This window comes from Xenopus laevis, chromosome 5S (genome assembly GCF_017654675.1).
Source record: "Xenopus laevis strain J_2021 chromosome 5S, Xenopus_laevis_v10.1, whole genome shotgun sequence".
Classification (NCBI taxonomy): Eukaryota; Metazoa; Chordata; class Amphibia; order Anura; family Pipidae; genus Xenopus; species Xenopus laevis.
In genome coordinates, this window is record NC_054380.1 from 12,027,848 (window position 1) to 12,049,080 (window position 21,233).

At 41.5% G+C, this 21,233-nt stretch overlaps 1 protein-coding gene across 1 annotated transcript; it reads left to right on the forward strand.

The window, feature by feature from the left end:
• The first annotated feature begins 2,418 nt into the window (after nucleotides 1-2,418).
• Nucleotides 2,419-20,629, forward strand: lin9.S (lin-9 DREAM MuvB core complex component S homeolog). The gene is made up of 15 exons (XM_018264935.2): nucleotides 2,419-2,673; nucleotides 6,988-7,020; nucleotides 8,776-8,867; nucleotides 8,966-9,070; nucleotides 10,783-10,916; nucleotides 12,813-12,938; nucleotides 13,046-13,203; nucleotides 13,348-13,481; nucleotides 14,476-14,595; nucleotides 16,057-16,158; nucleotides 16,975-17,055; nucleotides 17,249-17,374; nucleotides 17,555-17,737; nucleotides 19,318-19,415; nucleotides 19,558-20,629. The coding sequence occupies exons 1-15, from the start codon at nucleotides 2,583-2,585 to the stop codon at nucleotides 19,661-19,663; spliced, it is 1,689 nt and encodes a 562-aa protein (XP_018120424.1). The 5' UTR covers nucleotides 2,419-2,582; the 3' UTR covers nucleotides 19,664-20,629.
• Nucleotides 20,630-21,233: the final 604 nt, after the last annotated feature.

The following is a 21,233-nucleotide window of genomic DNA, read 5'->3' on the forward strand; positions in this document are numbered from 1 at the left end:
TTGCTGTATTATGTTCTTGTGTTTTATTTTTTCATGTATTCACATAGTTACTACTTTGTTTGATAACTGAATAGAAACATGTTTTATTCTAACACTTTTTTCTTTCAATTTAAATTTTCAATTCCCTTGATAAATATCCCGTATAGTGTTGGGCAAGGAGAAGTCACATAGTGGCTGTTATGATATAGGATGAGATGTGACTGTGAGGATCAATGCTGTAGTCTACACACCGAACTATAACCTTTACATTCTGCTGATGTATCAATAAACACACTCGTCTGACATTTGTTCTTCTCTTGTCATTTGGGTGATGCCAGACTAAATGGAGGTGCGCATTCATAAAAGGTTCAACAGTGTGATGCTGTTGGCATGGGGGAGGAAAAGTTGGGTGGGGAGCAGAGGCCTAGGCACTAGAGATGTGCGGGCCGGCCAACCGCACACCCCTATTTGCGGGTGGTGGACGGGTCCAGTTTGAGCTCTTCTCCTGCTCTTCCTGCCTGCCACCTTATACTGCCCACTTCTGGCATTTTCTTTTAGACGTGCGCCTGCTCAACCCGCCGGGTCTATAAAAGGAAGCTGGTAGTCTGGTGTGGGTGGGCTTGGGTGGAGGGAGGGCAGGTTTTGGGTGGTGCAGGTAGGGAAAAACCCGACCCGCACATCACTACTAGGCACTGCACCGGATTTTGGCTCTGAAGTAAAAGGGTGCTCAACGTAGATTTAGGCCCATAAATCTTCAGACAGAGACAACATTTTTCTAATTTTGGTTCTGTTCATGACCACAATGATTTTTAAATGAAACCACTCCGATGCAGTTGAACTGCAGACTTTCAGCTTTAATTCTGTGGGTCGAACAAAAAGATTGCATAAGGAACTAAAGCCTTTTTGAACACAATTACTTCATTTCTGGGGCTCAAAAGCAATTGGACCTTAACTCAAAGGCTATTTCATGGGCAAGTGTAGGCAATTCCTTTATTTCATTATCAATGAAGTAGTAGATAAAAGCCCTGGAGTTGATTTGAGGGGGTGCTTGTATGTGGAAGATTTTGCTGTGAACAGACAACATGCGGTCAAAGCAGCTCTCCATGCAGGTGAAACAAGTCATCCTTAAGCTGCAAACACAGAAAAAACCCATCCGAGAAATTGCTACAGTATTAGGAGTGGTAAAATCTACAGTTTGGTACATCCTGAGAAAGAAAGAAAACACTGGTGAACTCAGAAACACAAAAAGACCTGGACGTCCACGGAAGACAACAGTGGTGGGTGATCCCAGAATCATTTCCATGGTGAAGAGAAAACCCTTCACAACAGCCAAACAAGTGAACAACAGTCTCCAGGAGGTAGAGTATCCATATCCAAGTCTTCAATAACCAATCGTTCGATTCCTGCTAACCTCACTATAATTTGACGGATTGGTCGGATTTCACTTAAATCGGTCATTTACCAAAGAAAAATCTTTGCGTCTATGGGTACAGAAACGGGAAGATTTATCAAGGGTCCAAATTCGAAGTTAAAATACTTTGAAATTCGACCATCTGATGGCTATACTTCGAATATCGAAGTCAAAGTTTTTTTTACCGAATTTGACCGTTTTGAGGTCGAAGAAAAATCATTTGATCGAACGATTACATAGTTTGAATCAAACGTTTCGAATGATTTCAGTGATCGATCGAACGATTTTAATCAGTAACGTAACTAGAGGGGGCGGGCCCTGGTGCGTGACGTGTAGCCGGGCCCCCCGCCCCCCTCCGTACGTGATTTTCAGGAAGGATTACAGTGGCGCGTGAGCTGCCGGGGGGGGGGCCTGAGGGGATGGGGGCCCTGGCCCACTCTCACCCCCTCCTCCCCCGGTAGTTCCGCCACTGATTTTACTTCGACTACAAAAAAACGTAGAAAAATGCATTAGAAGGTCCGCATAGGCTAACATAGCGATTCGGCAGGTTTAATTTGGCAAAGTATCGAAGTCAAAGTTTTTTTAAAGAGACAGTACTTCGATTATCGAATGGTCGAATATTCGAACGATTTTCCTTCGAATCGAAGTCGTAGTATCCTATTTGATGGTCGAATTATCCAAAAAATTACTTTGAATTTAGAATTTTTTTACTTCGAAAATTCCCTCGAATTCACTTCGACCCTTGATAAATCTGCCCCTAAGTGTCACACAAATACTACTCCTTCTCTCAGTGAAGCCAACCACTGTGGGATGATGGGATTTGTAGTCCAGCAACAGCCCAGAATCCTCAGAAGAACGCTCTCCGTCTCATTTAAAATAAACTACATCCCCCATTATCCACAGGACGCCAGGAGTTGCGCTGTTAAAACCAATGAGCTGCTGCAAATCCGTGTGAAAGCCGCTAACTAATAATAACTGCGGCCACTGCAGCGAATCTCTCGTCCGTTCGCGTTCTCTCGCCCGCGCACAACCAGCCTCCTCGGTTGGGAGCGCGCACGCAGCCCGCGCACTGTTTGTCACTGACGTCACGTTCTCGCCCAGTAACGTGATCCGGAGCCCGAATGGCGGCGCAGAGAGGGGAGTTCAAATCGAGCGGAGGCTTCCACAGCCCTTGAGTCCCACAGAGGCCGCCATGAAGCGCATGAAATCAGCCAGGAGCCCCGCGGGGCCCGGGAATGAGGTAGAAGATGCTCGGCCGCCGGAGCTGCTGGCAGAGGAGGAAGGTGAGAGCCGGAGAGCTCCTGTCAGTCGCTGGGCGAAGAGCTCCCTGGGGAGGGAACCGGAGCTTCTTATAGGGGACTCGGGGTGCAGCTCACCCTTCTCTCCCCTGTTGGATATTATACTGGGGCTCCCACACTTAGCAGCTGTAGCTCGTCCTACGGACAGATCCCCGACTCCTTCCCTGTCACTGAGCTGTGGGGCCACAGTCTTCCCTACAATATCAGTGACAAGTGATCCCTGTGACGGGCCACTTCTCCCTCTCACCCACTTCTCGCCCACTTCTCCCTCTCACCCACATCTCACTCACATCTCCCTCTCACCCACTTCTCCCTCTCACCCACTTCTCCCTCTCACCCACATCTCACTCACATCTCCCTCTGACCCACTTCTCACCCACTTCTCCCTCTCGCCCACTTCTCCCTCTCACCCACATCTCACTCACATCTCCCTCTCGCCCACTTCTCCCTCTCGCCCACTTCTCCCTCTCACCCACTTCTCACTCACATCTCCCTCTCACCCACTTCTCCCTCTCGCCCACTTCTCCCTCTCACCCACATCTCACTCACATCTCCCTCTCGCGCACTTCTCCCTCTCGCCCACTTCTCCCTCTCACCCACTTCTCACTCACATCTCCCTCTCACCCACTTCTCCCTCTCGCCCACTTCTCCCTCTCACCCACATCTCACTCACATCTCCCTCTCACCCACTTCTCCCTCTCACCCACTTCTCCCTCTCGCCCACTTCGCCCTCTCGCCCACTTCTCCCTCTCGCCCACTTCTCCCTCTCACCCACTTCTCACTCACATCTCCCTCTCACCCACTTCTCCCTCTCACCCACTTCTCCCTCTCACCCACTTCTCCCTCTCGCCCACTTCTCCCTCTCGCCCACTTCTCCCTCTCGCCCACTTCTCACTCACATCTCCCTCTCACTCACATCTCCCTCTCACTCACATCTCCCTCTCGCCCACTTCTCCCTCTCACCCACATCTCACTCACATCTCCCTCTCACCCACTTCTCCCTCTCGCCCACTTCTCCCTCTCGCCCACTTCTCCCTCTCGCCCACTTCTCCCTCACGCCAACATCTCCCTCCACTGCCTTGTTGGGACCCTTTTGTCATTGTAAGAGACATCATCATCATCCCATCATTTACTGCTGTGCTTCTCTTATAAACACCCCCTCATATGCTCCCCTGCTTCCCGGACACTGACATGTGGGGCCCCTGTCTGGTTTTGGGGCCGACCCTCTCCTTCCACGTCACTGTGCTGCCATCACTCTCTTCCCAGTCACCGGCGGTTACCCCTCCAGACTATGGTGCCAATGTTCACTACTGAGGGAGGTGGTTGTTTTGGGCAGTGTGTGGGATGTGGCACAGTATATTGTTTCATTGCTAAAGGCTCCGCTACCTATAAAGCCCTTGTTTGAGTTCCTTTCCTGCTCATCTGCATAATTTGAAGCATCATTAATAGTCACGGTAAATTCTCTTGTTGCCCAGTGCAAGGTGTCTGTTGTTTACACGGTTATGGTCCAGTCCTGTTGTCTGTTGGTACGGCTCAGCCAATCACGAGAGGCTCTGTCTCTTTGTAGCTTTGTTTCCCCCAGTTCTCATCATATGGATGCACCCTGCGTATTTTCACTGAATTCTTATTTTCACTGTCTGTCCCTGTGTGCTTGCACAACATGTGACCAACCAGTGGCCAATCATTTGTATTGTCCGCTTTCTATTGGCCTCTTAAAAATAGCAGGGCCCCCTTACCTCCTGTGTTTAAAGAAGAAGAAAAGGCTTCGTACACTTGGGGGTGCCAAATGTTAGGCACCCCCAAGTGATTGTAGTTACTTACCTGAAACCCCGGGTCGGTGTTCCTATCGGCAGAAAACTGCACTGGCCCGGGGTTATACCAGTGAGCACCACGGAGCGATCCTCTGCCGGCTTCTTCTTTCTTCAAATTTCCCGGGGCAAACACATGTGCACTTGAATGAAATAGCGACTTTTTAGTTAAAGTTCAGCTTTTCGTTCTACTGCGGAGGAAAGTGGAAGAGGAACGATCCGTGGTTCTCACTGGTATAACCGCGGGTATAGCCCAGGGTTTCATGTAAGTCATTACAATCAATCACTTGGTGGTGCCTAACATTTGGTTCCTTTCATAGACCTGTCCCGGTGATGACATCACAAGAGGGGCGGAGCGCACAGGCGGCATCTCTAAAAGTTCAACCCGGAAGTCGGTAGCCGGCCTTTGTAAGGTCACGACCCAGAAAGGAGGGTGCGAGGTCGACCCAAACCCTCCCGACCCGCGGGTAAACGGGTATCGGCCCGGCCTCACATCACTATAATGCAGTGTTGCTTTGTACTGGTAAAACTGATGTGTTTGTTCCAGAAACACTACTATAGTTTTTATAAATAAGCTGCTGTGTAGCAAGGGGGCAGCCATTCAAAGGAGAGAAGGCTCAGGTTGCACAGCAGATAAGCTCTGTAGAACATACTGGTGTTATCTGTTATCCGCTATTTAACCTGTGCTATATAGACTTTTTTTTTCCAATTTCCGCCATTGCTACACAGCAGCTTGTTTATATAAACTATAGTAGTACTTATCTGTTATCTACTGTGTATCCTGTGCTTGAATGGCTGCCCCCATGGCTACACAGCAGCTTGATTATATAAACTATAGTAGTACTTACCTGTTATCTACTGTGTATCCTGTGCTTGAATGGCTGCCCCCATGGCTACACAGCAGCTTGTTTATATAAACTATAGTAGTACTTATCTGTTATCTACTGTGTATCCTGTGCTTGAATGGCTGCCCCCATGGCTACACAGCAGCTTGATTATATAAACTATAGTAGTACTTATCTGTTATCTACTGTGTATCCTGTGCTTGAATGGCTGCCCCCATGGCTACACAGCAGCTTGATTATATAAACTATAGTAGTACTTATCTGTTATCTACTGTGTATCCTGTGCTTGAATGGCTGCCCCCATGGCTACACAGCAGCTTGTTTATATGAACTATAGTAGTGTTTCTGAAGCAAACACATCAGTTTTACCAGTGCAGGGCAACACTACATGATTTTTTCATTACTTTAAAACACTTTCATTTTTTGGTGTTACTTTTCCTTTAATCAGTATTTGTATAGCGGATGTATTATACACCCGTGTGTTGTTCAGTGCTGCAAAATGTCTTGTCACTTTATAAATGTAAATTAATATAAAGGGGGTAAATGTATCATTGTCATCACCCTCTTTGCATTTAGCCCCTTCCCCTTTCAGTGATTGTTATTTCGACTGAATTAATATGGAAGAATCGGTTTTCATTGACCCACCAGGCTCTGTAGCCACAGGTGTTAAATGAAACGTTGGTTTAATTTTTGATACAATGAGACAATTTGTAGTTGGTCTTTTTATGTTGTTTTTTTAATTGTTCAGCAGCTGTCGGCAAGTATGTGGTTGCTAGGGGATCATTTTCCCTTAGTAACCACGCAGTGGTGTGAATGAGAGACTGAAAGATGAATAGTAGAGCAGCTGAATAGAAAGATAAGCCACACAAAGTAATAATAACTTTTTGGCCTCACTGAGCAATGTTTTAATTTTTTTGGCTGCTGAGCTCAGTGACCCCCATTTGAAAGCTGGAAAGAGGAAGGCAACTAATTAAAAACATTGTTAAATAAGCACCAATTTTAAAAGGTTGCGGTGAGTAGGACATTATATAACATTAGAGCAACATTAGCACTCAGTGTTTCATTTATGATATATCTCAAGGAATCCGATGTTGTGTTATAGATCTGAAATGAATAGAGCTGAAACCAACCACTGGGCTTTATCCCAGTATCTGCCCCCAACTGGGACGTGACCAGTTATCCAGTATAAATAGTCACTTCTGTGGCTTCCTTCAGATGTTTATGGGTAATTTGCTCCTTCGTGGCTCATGGGTGCAGCTGTCATTACAAAGAAACTTCCCAAAACTGATTTATGCATAATTAAAGCAAATCGAAATCTAAGCAAATTTTGTAATTTTATATTATTTACATATTTTCTGTGATTTTATACTGATATTTAAATGAAATTTCTGTTAAAAGCAGTACCTGTCTGACTTTGTATGTTCTCTGCACCGCTGGTTCTGACTCTTGAGGCTATGTAGCAGATGCCAGCTGATTTAACAGTCCTGGAAAAGAACGGACTTCAGCTTCGCCAGAACCAGAAAATGGAGAGGGATAAACCGTTACTGCTTTCAGATGCATTTACGCATAACTTTGCACCAACTAAATGAGTCATAAGTATATTAAATCATCCTTTATTTAGAATGCTTTTCATTCCTTTGTTTCAGATTCATCTGCCAAAGCGCTGGTCAGTTTGAAAGGTAAGAGAATGATTGGTCAGCTGATGTGCAGCTGCTGCACCCCCCTATCTCTTAGGGTCACACTCATAACCGGTATGTGATGTGCTCACAGTTCCATGAAAAATACCTTCTGCTGTCCTTGTATCTCCGTCCCCTCCCAACTAGCCCTTCATGTATTCTCTCCTTCACCAACCCATATGGGGGTGATTTATATGCTGTCATAAGAAAAACCATATCCCCCCAATTTCTGATGTACCTCTCATTCAGGACCTTATTGCTTTGTATTTACCACCAACTGCACTGTGCTATAAAACTAACACAGTACAGTATGAGGGTATAGCTTATTGTGTGCCCAGAACATTCCTTCTGTATATTTTGTATTTATACATATGGGTAGGAGGTGCCATATTGAATTCCTTAGACAGTACAGTATGAGGGTATAGCTTATTGTGTGTCCAGAACATTCCTTCTGTATATTTTGTATTTATATACAAGGGTAGGAGGTGCCATATTGATTTCCTTACAGTACATTATGAGGGTATAGCTTATTGTGTGCCCAGAACATTCCTTCTCTATATTTTGACATATGGGTAGGAGGTGCCATATTGAATTCCTTAGACAGTACAGTATGAGGGTATAGTTTATTGTGTGCCCAGAACATACCTTCTCTGTATTTTGTATTTATACATATGGGTAGGTGTTGCCATATTGTCCAGGGGTCCCCAACCTTTTTTACCTGTGAGCCGTAGTTTTTATGCAATTAAAACTTTCTTTCAAGCTTGGAATTCAAAAATAAGCTCCTGCTTTGAGGCCACTGGGTGCAACATCCAAGGGGTTGGGGAGCAACATGTTACTCACAAGCTACTGGTTGGGGATCACTGCCTTAGACAGTACAGTAGGAAGGTATAGCTTATTGTGTGCCCAGAACATTCCTCCTCTGTATATTTGTATTTATACATATGGGAGGAGGTGCCATATTGATTCCCTTAGACAGTACAGTATGAGGGTATAGCTTATTGTGTGCCCAGAACATTCCTTCTCTGTATTTTGTATTTATACATATGGGTAGGTGTTGCCATATTGTTTCCCTTAGACCAGGGGTCCCCAACCTTTTTTACCTGTGAGCCACATTCAAATGTAAAAAGAGTTGGGAAGCAACACAAGTATGAAAAAGTCCCTTGGGGTAACAAATAAGGGCTGTGATTGGCTATTTGGTAGCCCCTATGTGGAATAGCAGTCTACAAGAGGCTCTCCTTGGCACTATACGTAGTTTTTATGCAATTAAAACTTTCTTTCAAGCTTGGAATTCAAAAATAAGCTCCTGCTTTGAGGCCACTGGGAGCAACATTTTGCTCACGAGCTACTGGTTGGGGATCACTGCCTTACACAGTACAGTATGAGGGTATAGCTTATTGTGTGCCCAGAACATTCCTCCTCTGTATATTTGTATTTATACATATGGGAGGAGGTGCCCTATTGTTTCCCTTAGACAGTACTGTATGAGGGTATAGCTTATTGTGTGCCCAGAACATTCCTTCTGTATATTTGTATTTATACATATGGGAGGAGGTGCCATATTGTTTCCCTTAGACAGTACTGTATGAGGGTATAGCTTATTGTGTGCCCAGAACATTCCTTCTCTGTATATTTGTATTTATACATATGGGTAGGAGGTGCCATATTGTTTCCCTTAGACAGTACAGTATGAGGGTGCATTGAATTGTGTGTCCAGAAAATCTTTTTCATATTCTGTATCGTTGTATCTTATTTTTACAGAGGGGAGCTTATCAAATACTTGGAATGAGAAGTACAACTCCCCGCAGAAAACTCCCACCTGGAAGGGCGGCATTATCTCTGCTAATGAGACAGTAAGTAGCTCCTGATTTGTCCATTAAAGGGAAATCCTCTGGGTGGCTCAGTTGTGTATAATAATAATCACATGCACTATGTTTATCCATTCTCAAAGCCCTACAGGTTATCAAAGCGTAGCCGCATTTTCTCTGATGAGGATGAACCCCAGTTAACTACCCGCTCACCCAAGAGAAACCCAAAGACTACTGTGGTGCCTCAGGTAAGTAATTGTGTCTGTATCTACTGTGTATTTAGTAGTTTGTTCCCATGGAACAGGAGAGGCTGCTTGAGCTTGGATTGGTATCTACATCTTCAGTTGTTGGATTTCACTTCATATCCAGTTATATATTTTCAGCCCAAAATTTTTTACTTAGCAATAGCGACACCTAGTGGCCGTTAAAAGAAAGCGTACAACAATTTTATCTTATTTTTTTTGTATAACACAGTGCTTTACAAACAGGGGTACATTTATTGCAAATGAGACAGTGAGAATAAATCTGTAAGTGCTAGGAGTTTCAGTACATTAGGAATGAGGGGATTGTCTACAAAATTCCTTTGCATGTTAAAGTATTTTGATACAAACTAATATTGTTGATGGTTCTAACAGACCATGTTCATACCGGACTCTGCATAGTAGGTTACACCTCAGGCTGATAACTCTCATTTCTATTATGTAAAAGCTGGATTGAAGCCCTTTAAAAACCAATGGGCGCAAACTAAGGCAGTGGGTGCAGGATTAACACATTTCCTGGCAATAAACAGTTACTTCCTCGGAAAGTCTGGTTTTAAAGGAACAGTGGCACCAAAAATGAAAGTGTTTTAAAGTAATGAAAATATAATGTACCATTGCACTGCGCTGCTACAACTGGTGTGTTTTGTTGTAGAAAGACTACTATAGTTTATATAAACAAGCTATTGTTTTGCCATGGGGCAGCCATTCAAGTTGTAAAAAATGAGAAAAGGCACAGGATACACAGCAGATCACAGATAAGCTGTATAGTATACAATGGAAGTCTTCAGAACTTATCTGTTATCCACTGTGTATCCTGTGCTTGAATGGCTGCCCCCATGGCTACACAGCAGCTTTTTTATATAAACTATAGTAGTACTTATCTGTTATCTACTGTGTATCCTGTGCTTGAATGGCTGCCCCCGTGGCTACACAGCAGCTTGTTTATATAAACTATAGTAGTACTTATCTTTTATCCACTGTGTATCCTGTGCTTGAATGGCTGCCCCCATGGCTACACAGCAGCTTTTTTATATAAACTATAGTAGAACTTATCTGTTATCTACTGTGTATCCTGTGCTTGAATGGCTGCCCCCATGGCTACACAGCAGCTTGTTTATATAAACTATAGTAGTACTTATCTGTTATCTACTGTGTATCCTGTGCTTGAATGGCTGCCCCCATGGCTACACAGCAGCTTGTTTATATAAACTATAGTAGTACTTATCTGTTATCTACTGTGTATCCTGTGCTTGAATGGCTGCCCCCATGGCTACACAGCAGCTTGTTTATATAAACTATAGTAGTACTTATCTGTTATCTACTGTGTATCCTGTGCTTGAATGGCTGCCCCATGGCTACACAGCAGCTTGTTTATATAAACTATAGTAGTACTTATCTACTGTGTATCCTGTGCTTGAATGGCTGCCTTCATGGCTACACAGCAGCTTGTTTATATAAACTAGAGTAGAGTTTTTGAAGCAAATACACCAGTTTTACCAGTGTAGAGCAACACTACATTATAGTGTTTTTTCTTTAAAACACAATTTTTTTTGGTGTTCTTGTTCCTTTAACAGATTCTGTAATGCAACATGAGATCTAATGTAACCCTGAAATCGTATATTTATTAATTAATGTTAAAAATTGCCTGCTCCAGAACTGAGCAGTATCTAAATAACTGTTTCTCCATTCCCTCCATCTAGAAGTTCAATGTTACAATGACTACCCCGGTAAAGAAAGCATCTCAGAAAATTGGCTACAGATTACGGAACTTGTTGAAACTGCCCAAAGCGCACAAATGGTGTATATACGAGTGGTTTTATTCAAATATAGACAAGTGAGTGATTCCACAGATGCTTTTCTTCAGAGGAGGGAGTTGGTTTGGCAGTAAAATGTGAAGAGTCTGGCCAGACCTTTACTCAACTTTCATCTGATCCATTAAGAATTCTACTGCTTCATTATACACTTAACTCTGGGACTAATTTTACCTGCAACTCACTTGCTTTCAAGGTTATTGAACTCCCAAACATGGCTGCCCTTTTATTGGCCACCACTGGGATCATTGACTATAGCTGGAAAGGGTGGGAACATGGAGCTGAACACTGCTCCTGTATAAACTATAACAAGCAGGGGGAAATTGTGCTCACCATCATTTTTAAACCAGACAAATACAAGAGGTCCTCTGCACTAAACCCATTATCAATATATTAAAGGAGCAGAGCATGTGCAGTGAATCAGCAGAAAAGATGGGGAGCTACTGGGGCATCTTTGGAGACACAGATCTTTACTGCTAAAGGGCTATGGTTGCCTTGGGCTGGTACGGAAGCACAAAACATCATGTACAACATTTCTAGCTACTTCTTCAGTTTAACTTTCCTTGTCCTTTAAAGACATTGAGACATTTTTTGCTTTAAGCTACTACAAATATCCTCCCCTTTAAACAAAACAGAGATTGCTTGTTCACATATTGCAATTTATTTAAGATGGACTACTATGCCAAAATCATCTCTGCTTATATATTGATAGTTAGGATTCGGTTCGGCCGGGCAGAAGGATTCGTCCGAATCCTGCTGAAAAAGGCCAAATACCGGATTCGGTGCATCCCTAAATAAAACAGTAGCTTTTACTTGATCCCGACTAAGATATAATTAATCCGTATAGGAGGCAAAACCATTGGGTTTATTAAATGTTTACATGATTTTCTACTCGGCTTAAGGTATGAAGATCCAAATTACGGAAAGATCCGTTATCCGTAAAACCCCAAGTCCCGAGCATTCTGAATAATTGGTCCCATATCTGTGCAATTATACAGAAAATACATATTTATACAGGGGGCTCTAGCCTCATACTGGGCTGTCTTAAGGGAAAACTTTCACTACAAATATAATTGCTATTAAAATCAGTATTTATTTCTGCCTTTCTCTTTTTTTTTGTTTCTGTTTCTTGAAACGGTGTTGCTGAAGTCTGCTTTCCTCAGGTCTATTTATCAGCTATCTTCTGTAACATAGTTTATAGAGTAAACTCCCTCAGGGGGTTATTTATCAAAGTCCAAATTTATCTCAATATTTTCTGCTACAATCTTTCAGGTTTTTTATGCTTAGTTATTATTACATTTTCCAGAAAATTTGCTTTGCAGGGGAAAACAAACTATTTTCACGATATTTTCCGATTTTTTTTTTTTATCCGGTTTTTTTCTTTTTGGGGGTTTTCATCCGATTTTCACAATTTTTTCGGGAATTTTCACCCAAAAACTTCAGAGTATTGCACGAAACCCAGCGCACATCCAAAAATCATTGGGACTTCTCCCATTGCCTTATATGCAACCTCGACAGGTCTGAGATGCCGGATTTTCAGTTTCAGACTTTTCCATCCTCGGCGGTTTAATAAATTCCAAAAAATTCGTGTTTTTTTTTTTTTTTAAAGGTTTGATTTTATTTTATAAAAATCATGAATTTTTCATGATTTTGCATTCAGAGTTTAGTTAATAACCCCATTAGTGTACAAAATATAAACAGCCAATCACTGCTTTCAATAGCAATTCCATTTTCAAAAACCATTGAAAACGTGTAATTTAATGTCTACTTTAATGTCTTTCATTGTCCAATTTTTTTGGCGGGATTCCCCTTGTCTGTATAAGGGAAATCCATAAATGGAATCTACTTTTAATATTGGATTGTACGGTAATGTTTTTACAGGAATTCATGCCTCAAATATATACTTATTTTATTAACAGGCCGTTATTTGAAGGCGATAATGACTTTTGTGTTTGCCTAAAAGAATCTTTTCCAAACCTTAAGACAAGAAAACTAACGAGAGTGGAATGGGGGAAAATAAGGCGGCTAATGGGGAAGCCACGAAGGTAAAAAACCTAACTCTGTAGTATACACCATGTATATTGTATATGTCATTGGTTTCCTGAGCAGAGTTGGTGCTGCAAATTTAAACCTTGTGCTTATGTATCTCCAGATGTTCTGCTGCTTTTTTTGAGGAGGAACGATCTGCTCTGGAGCAGAAGCGGCAGAAAATAAGACTCTTACAGCAAAGGAAGGTTGCAGACGTGTCACAATTCAAAGATCTTCCAGAGGAAATACCGTTATCACTAGTGATTGGAACCAAAGTTACAGGTGATGCCCCTTCTAAAACCTGAGCCAGAGACACTAAAGATAATCCCTCTTCATCCCGCACCCATCAGTCTGTCTGTACCGTGCAGCAAGTATTTGTTTGTCATTATCTCTTGACATCTTCAAGTCATAATGTTTTCTTCACAGCTCGACTGCGTGGTGTTCATGATGGATTATTCACTGGCCAAATAGATGCTGTGGACACACAGAATTCCACATACAGAGTCACCTTTGATCGGAATGGACTTGGAACCCATACAATACCAGACTATGAAGTTTTAGTGAGTCCACAGTTCTACATATTTTCTTTCTCATTATCAGCTCACAACTAGGAGGATCGTTCTGCAGAAACCTTAGGTCGTGTGGACTCTGACTTTCAAAAGAGACTTCAGGCCATGGGAAGGGGACTGCTTTATGCCATGCAGAGAAGGCAGAGACAACCGGGTGGCAGCTGTAACAAATATGTATAGTTTGTGTCTCTCACCTAAATATGCAAGGGAGATGACAGAAAACAAATGTAAGACCGCTGTATAACCCCTTTGTACTGACCAGTTCAACCATATGTGAACTTAAGCAGCAATACTGTATATCCGGATGCTCTCATGAGTTATTTGCTAAGGCAGGGATCTATTACTATTATAGCATTGATAATCATATTACAGTAGATCCCGTATTTTACGTTTTTCAGGGGACCAGAAAAAAATGGTGTTGAATACAGGAAAATGTAAAATCATTTCTTTTTTGCATAAGAAATAGGTGGGACCACAAAACCGCAATGTAAGATGAGGGAAAACGTAAAATCAGGGGATGTAAAATTGAGGTTCCACTGTATATTACTAATAATACCTAAGCTTTGGCTGCTTTCTTCCCACTGGGGTATATGTAAGGGAGAATACAAACATGAAAGGCAGAATGTATAACCTGTAGATACAAACGGTTTTATATGTTTGATTTTGCTAGAAACTCAAAGTGGCCATACGCAGGCAGATTTAAGCTGCTGATTCGAACCCCCAGCATTCAATTCCGCAGCTTATGTGGCCGAAAATTGTTGGAAACGCTTTGTGTGCCCTTACCCTAATTGCTGATTGGTTGCCAGGGTTCCAGTGTTGGTGATAATCTTCCCAATTGTTGGAAATGACTCCTAGTGCATTTTGTCCCTAACTGGGTTTAGGAGTGACAAAATGCATCTTTTCTTCAGTGTTTTGTCTGTTGGATAAAGTCAGTCTAGCAGAACTGAAACATCAGTAAACAAATATTATTTTTCAATTTCAACAGAGCAACGAACCCCACGAAACCATGCCAATCGCTGCGTTTGGACAAAAACAAAGGCCCCCCAGAATGTTCATGACTCCCCCTCGATCAAGTTACACTCCCGCCATCCAGTCGCCTGTAATGGTAAATGCACCTTAGTTTCTTATTAACTTTTAGGCTTAATTAATTTTATTATTGTCAAACTGATCAATTATCATAATTCATTTATATAGTGCATGCAAAACGTAAGTCTTACAATAATCTTATAAACAAGGGTTACAGAATGGATTGATAAATTAGCAGATCAGTGAGAATAACAGGAAGCCAAATAATTGACTATTTAAAGAATAAGTAAAATGAGTCGATGTAAAATTGATGAGGGTGCTATTGTAAGAAATGTTGCAATTTACATTCATTATTTTTCTTTTCTTCCCCAAGATATTAAGGGAAATATGTACTGTTAATATGAATGAATTTTGTTACAGCAGCTCCACCTGCTGGTCAGGTTCTGACCAGTCTGACCACCAAGCAGTCAAGGAAGTTGTCAGGAGAAAGAAAGAAAGAAAGAGGCTGCTCTGATGTTCTTCTGCTTAGGAAAGATGTGAGAGAGGTTTCTAATTCTTTTCCTAAGCAGAAGAACATCAGAGCAGCCTCTTTCTTTCTCCTGACAACTACTTTGTGGTCAGACTGGTCTGAAACTGGTGGAGCTGTTGTAACAAAATTCATTCATATTAACACTACATATTTCCCTTAATATCTTTGGGGGGGAAAGAAAAATTAATGAATGTAAATTGCAAAAATTCTTAGAATAACCTCCTCATCAATTTTACATTCACTTATTTTAAAGGTTTACTTATCCTTTAGTGAATGCAATGAATCCAAACAGAGGAGTTTCATGGTGTGCCATCTCTTTGTTAGAGGCATATACGGAAATAGAGTGGGGCTCTCTCTCAACCATGTGATAATCTTAGAAGCTGTAGTTTTTCCATAATGTTACACACCTGCCAGAAAAAACATGCAGTGGCCAAGCTATAAGCTTTTTTCGGCTTTTTTCATCACAGTTCACAGCTGGGACACATTAAGACGCACATTTAATTTATTAAGGGTCGAACTTCAAATTAATGTGAGTTTTTTAAAACTCCCTTAAATTTGAATATATTCGGCTGCAGAGTATTTAAGAAAAAATTAGAATATCTAAAACTTGGGTGAATTTTACCGACCCGAAAAACGTGTATTTAATTTGATTAGAGTTCGACCAAAATCAATTAGTTTTTTCTCCAAAAAAAAAACTTGCATGTCAGAACGGCTGCAAACATCACCAAATTGATCCCTGGACCTCTCCCATTGCCTTATAAAGTAATTTAGCAGGTTTTCGGTGGCAAAAAGTAGAATTTGAATTCTTAAAGGGCCAGAGTTTGATAAATCTCAAAAATCTAATTAGTAATCTAATTAATAAGATTTTTTTTTTAAAAAACTCTAATCGAGTTTGGATAATTCCCTAGTACAATTTGACTGTAAAAAAAAAAAAATTCTAATTCAAATTTTCAGTTCGACCCTTAATAAATCTGCCCCTAATTGTTGCTGTACTCTGCTCCCCCCATTTAGGAGAGTGATACATTACTTGCACAATCCCCTTGGAAAACAAAGACGTCCAGCACAGACACTGAGACTATAGGAGGCTTCCCAGTTGAATTTCTCGTCCAGGTGGTAAGTGGCAGTTGCACTTTCTCATCATTTGAATCATCCTTCGTAGGTCAAGTCATGAGAAAAAGATGGCTGTGGGATAAGTCGCCGAGGCCACAACAGGGGTCTCATGGTGCTACATTTCTATTTTAAAGGGGAACTATCTCGAAAATGAAAAATTAATATAAGCTTCTAAATACAATCAATTAAATATTCTGTATGAAATAATCAATTTTATTTTCACTATTCCTCTCTCAACATCAGTTTTTCTTGATTCTGCAGGAGTTAGGTGTCAGATATTCATTGGCAGTTAGATCCAATATATCTTATAGGGGGCTCATTTTGCCTAGAAGATGTATTAGAGCTCAAGATTTTGTTTGTACTGGAATCAGTTATTTGAGTGAGCTCTAATACATCTGCTAGGAAAGGAAGCCCTATAAGATACATTGGATCTAACTGTCAATGAATATCTGACACCCAACTGTTGCATGAAGACAGAATGTAGAGAAACAGATTCTGAGAGAGGAATAGTGAAGGTGAACTTGAATATTTCAGAAACAATGCATACATCCAAATTGATTGTATTTAGTGCGTTTCTTATTTCAGTATGATAACGCTTATATTAAATTTAAATTTTCGTGAATAGTATTTCTATTTCCTATAGCAACACAAGGGACGTTTTTTGTTGTTTTCCCTTCAGTTCTTTGCTGATAACCCCAAATAAAACTGTTGGGTTTATTTTCTTCCTGTACAATTACGAGCCAGGCTTTTATCTTTTTTTTTTTTTTTTTTTTTTTTTTATCTTTGACTATAAGTAATATGCTTGCCTTATATCTGCAGACCAGGCTATCCAAGATCCTCATGATCAAGAAAGAGCACATCAAGCTGTTACGAGAAATGAACACAGAAGCGGAGAAACTGGTTAGTCTACATTTTATCACGCTGATGCTTAAAACGTTACTTTGTATACATTGCAGGTTCAGTGGGAGTCTACAGTTTTGTATGTCCGTGTATAGCATATGCAGGGAATACAGAGGCAAAATGCTTGTCATAAAATATTGTACTACTGATATATTTATTCATATATATGCTTATGTCTTCTCTCTCCCTGCAGAAATCTTACTCTGCTCCCATTAGTATTGAATTTCAGAGGAGATACGCAACCATTGTCCTGGATCTGGAGCAACTCAATAAAGACCTTAACAAAGTCCTACACAAGGTTCAGCAGTACTGTTATGAGGTGAGTCCTTTAATGCCCCTGGAGGATCTGCTTAGCTGCTTAATCACTATAGTTGCCCGGACATCTGGACTGACAGTCTGTGTTGAATGCTGGGAACTTCCCCTTTAATGATTCTCAATATTCTTATCCAAGTAGGTTTTTTAAAAGCTATATTTAATATATTTCCTCTCCTTTCATTAGTTGGCTCCGGATCAGGGGCTGCAGCCGGCAGATCAGCCAACAAGCATGAGGCGGAGGTGTGAGGAGGATGCCCGGCAAATGGTGCGGAAAGCCAATACTTCATCCACAGGGCAGCCGTGTGTACAGAATGAGAGTCTAACTGAACTCATCTCCAGGCTTACTGCTATCCTTTTGCAGATAAAAGTAAGATGCACCTAAGTCAGGTTTCCCTTTCCCTTCAGAGCCAAGATTTATTGAAAGAAAAACTAAAGCTTAACTAAACAATAGGCTAGAAATGTTGTACATTATGTTTTGGGTTTCTGTACCAGCCCAAGGCACCCATGTCCCTTTAGCAGTAAAGATTTGTGTCTCCAAAGATGCCCCAGTAGCTCCCCATCTTCTTTTCTGCTGATATACTGCACATGCTCTGTGCTGCTGTTACTTACTGAGTTTAGGGACCCACTCACAATATACAGTACACATAGAATAGAAATGTCACAATATAAGGCTGATTAGTAATTAATACAGATAATTACTACATGGCAGCACAGAAACCAGTGCAATTAGCATCAGAATTTAACAATCAGCAAACCTGTAGCATCAGCTTATATTGCAGATAAACCTAATTTTCTGCTGGATAATTAGCGACAACCCCTAAGCTTAGCTTCTCAACAGCCAATCAGAGCCCACTGAGCATGTGAGTGTCACAGACACTTTCCAAGATGGTGACCCCTGTGACAAGTTTGAAGTCTGCTATTGACAAGCTGAGACTTTAGGCTGGTGCAATAAGTTCAGTATATAAACTATGGCACTTTTAGCCACATTCATTTTGAGGCTTTAGTTTTCCTTTAAAGGGGGACCCGTCACCAAAAAAAATTATTCAAAATCCTATTTTATCACATTAGTCAAGCAAAATGAACTTGAATTACACTATGTAAATGATTTGAATCTTGTTTCCTTCAGTCTGGGAACTCATAATTATAGCAAGCAGGCAGGAGCCATATTGTGGTCTCTGTTATTAAGACAAGCCTTGTATCATCTCAAAATCTTGTTTGTGCACCAGAATGAGGGACCTGATGTCCATCCCCATGCCCTGGTTACACAATTAAAGGGTGGAGAAAAAGGGGGAATGTGGGGAGAGCAGTGACCTGTAGGAAGTGCTGAATGGAAAGTGAAAGTAATTGCCTGCCCCGTCCCTATGCCTAAGGCATAGAGGAGGGGCAGACAATATTTGATTGACAGCTGAGATTTTTAAATGAGCTTACAGCAGCTATGAATGCTTTAATAAAAAATTGAAATTGAATTTCATGTTTAATTTGAAAAGGACTTTTATTATGCAGCTTTTTGTGTCTGGGTGACAGGTCCGCTTGGGCAGCCATGGGCTACACGCTTCTCTCAGAAGTGGAGGGCAGCAATGCAGCAACAGCTCTGATTTATAATGGCAACATGTATAGCCGAGCCGCTCATATGAAATATAGTGATACTGACTCCTTTTGGGCCAACACACACACACGCCCTCTGTTAACAAAGTGACAGATCCACAAAATACATGGAAGGAAAACTCTTGCTTATAAATCTTGCATATTATCTCTTCCCTTTGTTCATAAAACACGTGGTATTGTTTGTAAGGCCCAGACAAACCTTCAGCCTTTTGTTTGTCGGCCGACTGCAACTCCCATGATCTCTTTTACGTGCGCAGCGGGTCACCCAGACATTTGGTAGAGCGAAATTTCAGCTTTACGAGAGATATAATGCGCTGATCTTGTTTCTGCTTTTTCCTTTAGTGCCTCGCAGAAGGAGGGGATCTCAATTCATTTGAGTTCAAATCGTTAACAGATTCAATAAATGACATAAAGAGTACGATTCAACCTTCCAGTATCAGGTACAGGGCCCGTTCTCCCAATGGGTAGACTGCCTTCTTGTGGCTGAATATTTCTATTGTTCTGCAGTGACTTTTTTTTGCTGCCTTCCCATTATGTCTATCCTCTTTTCCCAATCTTGACTCCTCCTTTTTACCATTGCAGCTGTTTCCAGAATAACGTTGAGATCCATGTTGCTCACATTCAGAGTGGCCTGAGCCAGATGGGAAACCTCCATGCGTTTGCTGCCAATAACACCAATAGAGACTGAACGGGAAACATGCTGTGGCTAATGACTCTGCTTTGCTTTTGGACAAGAACCCCTTGTATCTTATTTAGGGATGCACCGAATCCAGCATTCGGTTTGGGATTCGCCCTTTTTCAGCAGGATTTGGTTTCGGCCGACTGTCTGCCCAAATTTGGGGCGGGGAGGGAAATCGCGTGACTTTTTGTTACAAAACAAGGAAGTAAAAAATGTTTTCCCCCTTCCCCACCCCTAATTTGCATATGCAAATTAGGATCTGGTTCGGTATTCGGCCGGGGGTTCACCCAAATCCAAAATAGTGGATTCGGTGAATCCCTAATCTCATTAACGCGCCAGCATTACTTAGCCGACGTCCATTTTAACTATTTAAAATGAAAAAATGAATTCCCTTTGGAACAGTGAAATATATCCTGCAATCTGATTTGGGACCTAGCGGAACAGGACGGCACATCCCCCGAGGTTGGAATTCTCTGCCAGGATAACGACACATTTGTTTTGCTTGCTCAATGGAAGCCAAAATCCCTGACGACAAGATACCTGCCTATACTTGATACTGCTCAGGTGTAGTTGAGTACAGTAGCACCAGTATTGCCGTCACTGCTCAGCCGAGGACCCCTGCAAACAAGAAACTTGATTTCCAACGTTATTTTTGCCTATAGATTTCACCGGTCGCATTTTATGGACTCTATTCAATGCCGTTTATTTACTTTACCTTTAAACAAAGACCTTTTTTGTTTTTGTTGGCGGCCGCTAATTGCACAGAGCTGCACACGAATGCATCCTAGCAAAGTTCATCTTGTACAGATTGTGTATTGGGTTGTTTAATATAGGAGATATAATAATTATAATGTTGTTCTAGGAGCTAGATGTAGAGAGGGTGTTTCTGAATTTTCAGAGAACAGAGTATTTTTTATGTTCATGTACAAAGGAAGTCTTTTCAAACTGAATACATTGTCTAGTTTGAAAGGGAAATGTATCCATGGCCTGGTGTGCTTCATTTCTTATTGTTCCTATGTCATGCTCTGTAGTGCTACAGATAAGTCCATGGTTAGTTAGAATGCCCTGCTCCTTCCAGCTTATAGGTCTTAATAAAGCACAATGCCATGGAGAATATGACTTGCATATGGCAGGCTGCTTACAGTGGACTGTTTATAGAAACTGTCCACCCAAATGATATCTGAGTTGGGATCCTGATAGTCGAGGACTGCGTTGAACTTATGAGGTGGTTTTCTCCAGACAAAATATTTTGCACAGAACCATCCTATATATTTACTGTAGCAAAACTGGCTCCCCTCCAATCATATTACATCAGGACCTTGTAGATAATCAACTTGGCTGTAGCAAGCAATGCCAGTCAGCAGCATCAAGGGCAAATAAGGTCTTGAGCTGTATTAAAGGAAAACTATACTTCCCAAAATGAATACTTAAGCAACAGATAGTTTACATCATATGAAGTGACATATTAAAGAATCTCATCAAACTGGAATATATATTTAAGTAAATTTTGCTCTTTTTACATCTCTTGCCTTGAACCCCCATTTTGTGATGGTCTGTGTGCTGCCTCAGAGATCACCTG